The sequence below is a fragment of the Populus trichocarpa genome, chromosome 6 (genome assembly GCF_000002775.5).
Source record: "Populus trichocarpa isolate Nisqually-1 chromosome 6, P.trichocarpa_v4.1, whole genome shotgun sequence".
In the NCBI taxonomy this organism is placed as follows: Eukaryota; Viridiplantae; Streptophyta; class Magnoliopsida; order Malpighiales; family Salicaceae; genus Populus; species Populus trichocarpa.
This window is the reverse complement of record NC_037290.2, coordinates 19,314,228-19,323,153: the sequence shown is the minus strand read 5'-3', so window position 1 is coordinate 19,323,153 and position 8,926 is coordinate 19,314,228. Positions and strand designations below refer to the sequence as shown.

Sequence of the window (8,926 nt, the reverse complement as noted above, 5' to 3'; positions counted from 1 at the left end):
GTCAACATCATTTTTTTTGCTTATTTTATTTTTAAATTTCATTGTTCAACATTGGTTTATTTTGTTTTCAAAAAAGATTGGTTTTGTGGTTTTCTTTGATTTTTTTTTCTATCGGGTTATCCAAATGTGATGACTTGGACCACAGGTTTTGCGGGTTAACCCGAGGTTGGCTTGCCCCTTATTATCTAGGTTAGATGTCTATCACGCTACCTTAAATTGACTTAGGCTGATTTTTTTATCCCGTTTTTATCCAGTTTTATATTTTCGAAGATTATTTGTTTCAAGTTTTATCATATAATTAAATAAAAAATATTTTTTAAAAATAAAATTATTAAACTCTATAGAGTCTATGATCTATGTCACGAGTTTGACAGGTCGTAATATACCGACAAACAAATTTCATCGGTGTTTTCATATGTATTTGTCAATTTTTTTGTAGTGTTTTTTTTGTTATTATCAATTTAAATATATGAAAATTTGGTATTTGAAAATATATATATAAAAAAAAAGACAATGAAATAATCAAAACACCTTTAAAAGCAAAACTTTTAAAATTGGTGTCAATGAGTTTTTTCATCTTTTACAATGATTTATTATTATTATTATTATTAGATCATCTTAGGAGCAATATAACATTTAACCAAATATATATTAAAAAAATGGTTGGGGCACATATGGTGCACTCTTCATCGCATGAGAGGTGTTTGCTCCCTTCAAGCGGTGTGTACGACATCTCTCAGCATCCAAAAAAGCTCTTCTACCATGTCGATGGAAGTGTCGCCATGTTTTCATCCTAGTGGTGTGACACGTGTAGATAGTGGTTGTCTGGTTTGTTGTTAGTTAACCTTTTCTTTTCTTTTCTTTTCTTTCTTCTCCCTTAAGAATCACAATTTGATCCTCTTTGTTGTTGATATTTCAATTTCAATTCTTATTTTTTTATTTCTAATTTTTATTCGTGACTCTTTTATAAAAAATTTATATGTTTTTCTTTCTATATCTGATAAATTTTTTTAAAAAGAAATTTTTATACTACTTTCTCGATTTTTTTTTCAAAAAATGTTAATTTTCAAAAACAATTCACAGAATTGTTTTTTATTTGATGGTAAACATATCCTTGAAATGATTTTGCTATCAATTAAGAAATTTAATAAATTTTTTAATACTTGATTTCAAGATTTGAAATGCAATGAATAATTCCAGTAATTAACTGCTGGGGTGAATCCAGCAATGTGATTGGCTTCCTCCACATGAATCTGATCCATAATAATTGAGAGTACTACATATTCATTTTTTGGTCGTAGAAAACTAATTTCTTCGAGGACCGATGAGCAAGTCATTCCAAAACAAAACACCCCCCCTCTCTCTCCCCTCCCCCAGTCTGCTCCTCCTTAATTACTTATGGCCACGCCCCAACCTAAAAACTTCAGGAGGACAAAGGTTTCTGTCACAAATAAGTGCTTATGCCGCACTCGAGTAGAGAAAGAAAACAAAGAAGAAGAAGAACAAAGAGAGTTAGGGTTTTCCTTGGGTGATTGAGCAAACCCTAGTTAGTTTATGGTGCAGCTAAACAATTCTCTTGGTTTTGATGTATACAAAACTTGATGTGTGCATCTGTGGTTCCAGATCTGAGTGATGACCTCATGGGGTGCTTAGATTTTGCCAGTATAATTCATTTTCTAGTTCAGAAAATTAAAGAGGGACACAAAAGAAAGACTGACAGAAGAGAGTGAGCACACACGAAAGTATATGGTATGAAGGCATTCCATTGCAGGGTGTGTGCTCACATCTCTTCTGTCAGCTTCCACTTCCAAGTGTTTCCTCGTGCACCCACTAAACCTTCCTTTTTCAGTTCTATTTTTCTTTCAAGGAAAAAAGAACTACTATCATATCCTCTTCTTTCTTAGATCAGTGTGTGTGTGTTATTATTATTATTTCAATTATAATCTCCACTTGTAACTGATCCTTCTTATCTTCTAGATGTATGTGTTTTCTCTCTCTTTCTCTGCAGCTTCCTTTATCACAACACACGCTTGTGTCTTTCTCGCTCTCTTTATGACTGAAAGGGCAGCTGAAGAGCGCCACTGCATAAAGTATCTCAAGTGCAAGCTTGACGCATCATCCTCCCCATCCATAAAAAATCTGCTCTATATGACATCTCTCTCTTTTCTTTCAGGCAATGAAATTATTTTATAATGGCTGGTAACTAGAATTGTAGAAATGGAATGATTTTTTTGGCGGGTTCATTTCATACATCAGATGGTTATAGTTTTTTTTTTTTTTTTTGAAGAATTTTCCCTGTCAAATTTCATCCACTTGTGTGAGCTTGTATTCTTATATAAACCAACAACAACAAAAAAAAAACTAGTGATGGTGCTCGAAAGCGTGGCTTTTTATGGTGGTCCTCTTTTTGGAAGGAGAGGACGATTTGTGCTCTTTGAAGTACGCTTGTTTACTGTTCAAAATTTAACGGAAAACTGTATTTTGGAATCTGAAAATGAGTTCCCAATATTATATTTCACCAGCTTTTGATTCATCAAGACTCTCCTGCTTTTCTTCCCTCTTTAATCCTTTTGTATCTCTTGGTGACCATGCAAGGTAAAGGAAGGAGTAAAGGGCATGTGTGGCTACTACTGTCTCTTAATCTGGGTCTGCTTATTTTATTTTATTTTGACAGCCTATCCAGATTTTTCTTTTTTAACTGATGTTTAACCTAACTAATTAATGCAGTTTTTGCACACTTTAAATTTTGGGTATTGTAGACTCGGGGATTTATTTGGTGCCTAGAACTCGTACTTGCAGTAGGAGAAAAGGGACTCTCCTGAAAATAGGGTCAGCAAATAAGGGTGCCAAATATGGGAAAGTGTTTTTGTTTCCTCTTCTGGGCAGATATGCATTATTTCGCTCCCTTAAGGTAAGTAATTTATCGAAGGAAATTTTTGTTTTTTTTTTTAGGGGTTGAATGCCAAGGGGAATTTCCATGTTCAGTGGTTAGTAGTTAATTTTGCCAGCTGATTTTTCTCGATCTTTATTTGCTTCCTTTTATGGAAGATCTTTCTTATTTGCCAAGGCCTGTGCTTTTATTATTTCAAGTAGTAAATCACCCTTAGTTGTTTTTAAAGCGCTTGCTGTTTGCTTGGTTATAGGGGGGCAACGGACGGCTTCTGTTTCCAGCAGTCAGGTAGCATTCCTTTTCTCTTACATGTTAGTTTTTGCTTTCTAGATGTACTTACCAGTGTTGTTTCTTCTAATTTTATGTGTGTTCTTCAGTGATGTTTTTTTTTGCTAGTTTTGGAAAATAATCTCTCTAGTTTGCTTTTATTGGGATTTAGGGGTTCTTGGATTGAACATCAGTTGCTTTAAAGGAAGATGTGTGAGCCAATATAATAGGGTTTCGAAATTGTTTAGCATAAAAGTTAATAGCAAGGAGGATTCGTCTTTAATCTAAATCTGTTGTGTTAATGACTTCATGAAGGCAGTTCCACTAATCTCTAAATGAAGTACTAGATAGTTTGTTATTAATAATTTTATGCTTCTTTAATGGTAGATTCATGGGTTTTTGTTCGTGGATCAAAGACTTCGTTCAGTCCTCTTAACGGTCATTCTTTAACATCTGATGTTCTAATTTTGGCTGTCTGTACTTGCAGGGTTTTTTTTTCCTGTTACAATAATCTTACAGATTTTGTTTTTCCCTTTAGTCAACCAGTGAAAGGAACTGATCACTTGTGTTATGTGCTCTTAAAGGTTCCTTTCTATAATATTCTTGACTATATCTTGTCCTTGAACAGAAGCTATATTGAATGACTGGACTTTATTTCCTCCTTGTGAGAAGTACTTCTATATAAAATGTGTATACCAGGACATGAGTTCCTGTCAAATTACGAAAAAGAAACTAAGTAGATGTGATTAGACATCCAATTATTTGTCTCGCAATTCTGGAACTGTGGGCGTCATCATCCTATCCTACAATTTAAAAGGACAGCGTGAGAAATAATATAAAAGACTAGTACTGTTTGGTTTTCGGCTAGCACTTGATAGAGTGAAGGACCATTTGTATAGACTTTTAGGCTTTTAGCAACTTGACTTTATGCAGTCGTAATAATGAATGTCAAGAGGGGTTTTCAGACTAGAATTTAGGTTTTACAGGTACTGTATTAATGAATTTGATACCAGTTTAGTGGTTTGGTGTTGGGCATGAAGTTTTCTCAATTCTAGGGGCAACCATGAGTTTTTTTTCCTGTTCGTAAATTAAATATTTATGCTCATAATTCCTATAACCATTACCATCATCTCTATCGGTTTTAGCAGTGTAGTTCGCTATTATGCTGTTTGATCTTCTGATCTGATGCCACTTTGCTTTAGAAAAACAAAGTTCAAGATGAAAACATTGATTTTTGATGTTAATTAAAAGAATCATAATGGCAGACCAAATTCATGTATGCAATACCATGCACAGTGTTGAACCAGTCTGTGCATGGCAAGTCAGGTTGTTTATGAAAACAAGCTGCTTTGGTTGGCTCTTCCACTTAAGAACTTAATGCAAGCTATAGTTCTATTGTTAGGCTTGAGTCAATGATCTCTATCTTATAAACTTCCTAGGAGAAATCTTCTCAAATCAAAACTTTCTTCTGTAGTCTCATTTTATAGCATTCTAAACACAAACGAACACACAAGAGTGTACAAGCAATGTTTTGTACGATACGCTGGCATAAACGAGGAAGGAATCATCGCGAACATTTTATTGGAAAGTAAATTAAACTATGAAGATTGTGGACGCAACAATATAAAAGGATTTTGTTATATACATGGAAGTTGAGGGGAAGAAAAAATGACTTCCAATGCTTGGAAATAAAGCATCTATATGACGTTAGGTTGCCATGTGCAAGAAACGTTTTTTTCTCAATAAATTTTTTCAAATCATGTTGATTTCCTGTTCAAAATTGGTTTCTTATTGAGTCCTGTAGTTCATGTACAATGGGACGTTGTAATTATGCTTGTTTTATTGAGTTCATGTACTTTCCTCCTTGTTGAGGTTTTCTATATATAGTGCTGTGTCAAAGAGCTATCTATTCCACGGCTGAGTTGTTTGATTTTACCAAATTTCTTGCAATGATCAGCACTTACTTTTTGTTCACCTCTTTTGTCATGAATTCCAAGTTGAGTAAAGGAGCAGAATCTATCTAGTTTCTATCACTTAGAGGAACTGTGTGCCGTAATTGTGCTGTTAGATATCATCTATGCAGAGTTATGTCTCATCCTTTGTTTTTCCAGTTTACTGAGTATCTGGATTTTGAATCGCATAACAATTTCTGAAGTAAAGCACATTCATAATCAGGTTTCAGATTGATGATAGATACCTTAGCTGCATTTCATTGCATTGATTCTACATATATGTGCGTTGATCATATGTACAATTAGTTGAATTTGTCATACTTCAAGCTAAGCTATGCAGTTAACCTAAATTCTTTATAGAATTTTCACTTTATTCATGTTGACATCGGGCTCTAGCTTCCAAGTCAGGGTAGAGAAGTCCATCAAATATATAATAGATGTTACAAACCTAGATTAGGTTTTTGTGAGTTTTTTTTTCTATCTTTATTTACTAAGAACTCTGCAAAAGTTTGCCTCATTAATCTAAACCCTAGACTGAGTAATTATAGCACCAAGATGCTTTAAGGATTGAGAGGTGCTATCATCTGTTTATTGGTTCATGTTCTTCCATAGATTAGTTTTTTCCCTTTTTCTGGTTGATACTACCGATAAGATTATCAGAGATCTGGTTGTTTCAGATGTTTATGCCACTCTCAAGGCCATCTGTCCTAGGGGAGCCTGTAGTCGTTTTAGGCTGTAGAAGAAGGGGCAATAGACCAAGAACACTTCTTCTCTCAAGCCCCAGACTCCAGATTGTATGTCGTTTCCAATATTGGATAAGAACAAAACTTGAATAAGATATCAGAAATGATTGTTTTGAGCTTGCTTCAACGATGCTTGGGAATTCTCAAGATTTTTTTGAATGAAGAATTTTCTTATTCAAAAGTGGCCTTGGTACAAAGCTGGCACAGAAAACTTTCAGCTAGATAGAGGAAGATTCATATTTGTGGTAGTTTTATGCATAAAACCCACATAAAACATAAAGTTAAATTGAATTCTGGATCTTGGGGGGATGAAGACAACATCTCCTGGATTTGTGTTCAGTACTGTATTGTACATGTTTGCATTGAGGAGAGGGTAGTGATTGACTAGGGAAGCAATGCATTTTTGTACTGCTATGCTATTATATATGGGATAGTCATATTGTCGAAGCTGGTCTATCATGTTTTCAATATATATGATCACGATGGTTGAAGAGATGGTCATTTCTCTTGCTCTCAATTGATAAAGTATGAGGCGGGGATGTATTTTCACTAGGGAAGCGATGTTTTCAAACTTTGCTTGGTTGTTTTATATGAACTATGGAAAGAACACATCCCTTTTTACTGAACCAAGACAGTGTTTTGCCTAGAAACTGCGAAATACAGAGACTTTAGAGGGTAGTTTTTTAATCAATTTTCACTGATATTGAGCTGATTTCACTGTTGAATCAAACTAACCTTTTTTTTTTTTATCTTGCAGACTAATAATTTAATTGTAGAGGAATGAAAATCCTAAAGTTTAAAATGAATATTTTCAAATTTATTGTATCTGATATTGAGCTGATTTCATGATGGAAACCATAACTTGCTGTTGTTGGAGATCTATAGAAACCGGATTTCGAATTATCTAATTCTGTAGGCATAGATAATTTAGAGAATCAGGTGTTGTGCATAACCTTCTTCTTGCTACTTTTGTATTCCTTTTTTGCATTGATAATTTCATGTGCTAAAAGCATGCTAATTGGAAGAAATTTTGTTGTCTTGTGCTATTTGATGCAGTTTAGTCAAGACAAAAATGGAAATTTAATTTTGTTCCTTAAGACTCCCAGCTCACTTTATGCTCTGATGCATTTGGACATTTTTGTTTGACACTGAAATAAAGGTTGAAATCATATATAGAAGATATGCTATATCAAACTTAGCACGCTAGAAACATACAGTGATTGGCTTGTGTTCATTTTTCTAGATGAAGCTCTTGTTCTTTATATCACTCCTCTTGCACTTCACTAACTTTAAGCTGCGGCTAGTTTTCGCTCAGGAATTCGATGGAAGAAGAAACTGTGAGCTTGATTTTAAATGCAGAAACATCTGTAATTGAAGAACTGTCAGATTCAAATAGCAGCACTCATCCATTTCCACCAAACAAGCGTGCAAGGTCTGGCAGTAATGTCAGCGCTTCAAGATTCAAAGGTGTTGTGCCACAGCCAAATGGTCACTGGGGTTGTCAAATATATGCCAACCACCAACGGATTTGGCTAGGAACCTTCAAATCTGAAAGGGAGGCAGCTATGGCTTATGATAGTGCAGCAATAAAGCTTCGGAGTGGCGATTCAAGGAGAAATTTCCCACCAACTGACATAACTGTCCAAGAGCCAAAATTTCAAAGTTATTACAGCATTGAAGTCGTGCTTGCCATGATAAAGGATGGTACCTACCAATCCAAGTTTGCTGATTTTATAAGAACATGCTCCCAAAGTGTGGAGACTGCACTCAGCCTCAAGCTTATGATGCCGCAAAGTAGTGAAGGGCTAACATGTAAGCAACTGTTTCGAAAGGAGCTAACACCAAGTGATGTTGGGAAACTAAATAGGCTTGTCATCCCTAAGAAATACGCTATTAAGTACTTCCCAAATATTTCTGAAAGCGCTGAAGAAGATGAGGCGGCTGACAAAGTAGTCGATGTGATGCTAGCTTTCTATGACAAGTCAATGAAGTTGTGGAAATTTCGGTATTGTTATTGGAAAAGCAGTCAGAGTTATGTCTTCACCAGGGGTTGGAATCGATTCGTGAAGGAAAAAAAATTGAAGGCAAATGACTCCATTGTTTTCTGGTTATGCGAGAGTGGAGAGACTGTAGATTCCGCTGCTCAAACGTTCCAAATGATTGATGTAAGCAACTGTGAAAACATCAGTAACATTGCAGAGTCATCCAACCAAAGCATTGCGTCCAAAGTTGAGTTGCAGCTTCTCCAAGGCCCGGGAATCGCCCGTGACAGTACAGTCAAGAAGAACGTCGAGGAAGACAGAATGGTGCGAGCTGATAAGCCAACACATGACGCTGTGAAAACAGGCTTTAAACTCTTTGGCATACAAATTATGTAGAATGGCATGGTTTCTTATAAGGGTTCTCTCTTCTGCCTTATAGTGTGGGTTGCTAAGTTCATTCTGATGGCTCAGCTTTTTATATGAGCAATTTTAATTACTAGAAATTACCTTAGTTATATGGGACTTGTAATTGGCAGCATGGGTGGATGCTGCTAAAATTCTCGGTCAAGATCTTAGTGATTGGCCAAATTATTGATATTATAATTTACAAGCAGGGAAGGGAGCAACCCTTGCAGTTCATCTTCCATGACATGATGTCGGGAATAAACGCCGAAGGAATTGTGTTTCTCATTTTCAGTTCCATTTTAACCAGGTGATTGCATTTGTTGATCTTTTGGATCTGCATATCTTTGGCCAAAATGTCCCTTAGCCAGTTAATGCATGGCACCATTAGTATTCACAAACATAAGAAAGCGGAGGAAAATGTAATTTTTATTTTTAAAATATATTAAAATAAAGTTCTTTTTATATTTGATATTAATATATTAAAATCATTTAAAAATATATAAAAATATTAATTTGATGTTTTTTCATGTAAAAATTAATTTAAAAACACTTAAAAAGGCTGGTTGTGATGCAAAAACAAACATTCAATTACTCATAAACAACAACAAAAAATAGTGATTTACATACGTGTTTTGCGTGAAAGCAACTTTGATGCTGATTTCCTAGCTAAACACTGGTAAGGTCTAT

The 8,926-nt window shown here is 35.0% G+C and overlaps 1 protein-coding gene across 6 annotated transcripts; it reads left to right on the top strand.

The window, feature by feature from the left end:
• The first annotated feature begins 1,318 nt into the window (after positions 1-1,318).
• On the top strand, positions 1,319-8,480 carry LOC7465952 (AP2/ERF and B3 domain-containing transcription factor At1g50680). Of its 6 annotated transcripts, XM_052453451.1 has the most exons (4): positions 1,319-2,199; positions 2,596-2,646; positions 2,728-2,911; positions 7,168-8,480. In XM_052453451.1, the coding sequence occupies exons 3-4, from the start codon at positions 2,853-2,855 to the stop codon at positions 8,228-8,230; spliced, it is 1,122 nt and encodes a 373-aa protein (XP_052309411.1). In that variant the 5' UTR covers positions 1,319-2,199; positions 2,596-2,646; positions 2,728-2,852; the 3' UTR covers positions 8,231-8,480. The 6 variants fall into 6 exon arrangements, with proteins under 6 accessions (XP_052309411.1, XP_052309412.1, XP_052309410.1 ...); XM_052453452.1 differs by lacking the exon at positions 2,596-2,646; XM_052453450.1 differs by having other exon boundaries at positions 2,596-2,911.
• Positions 8,481-8,926: the final 446 nt, after the last annotated feature.

Coding starts and splice junctions, on each gene's coding strand:
- LOC7465952 (XM_052453452.1), top strand. CDS start 2,853: ATGGGAAAGTGTTTTTGTTTCCTCTTCTGGGCAGATATGCATTATTTC. Junction 2,912..7,167: donor CATTATTTCGCTCCCTTAAG/GTAAGTAATTTA, acceptor GTTTTCGCTCAG/GAATTCGATGGAAGAAGAAA.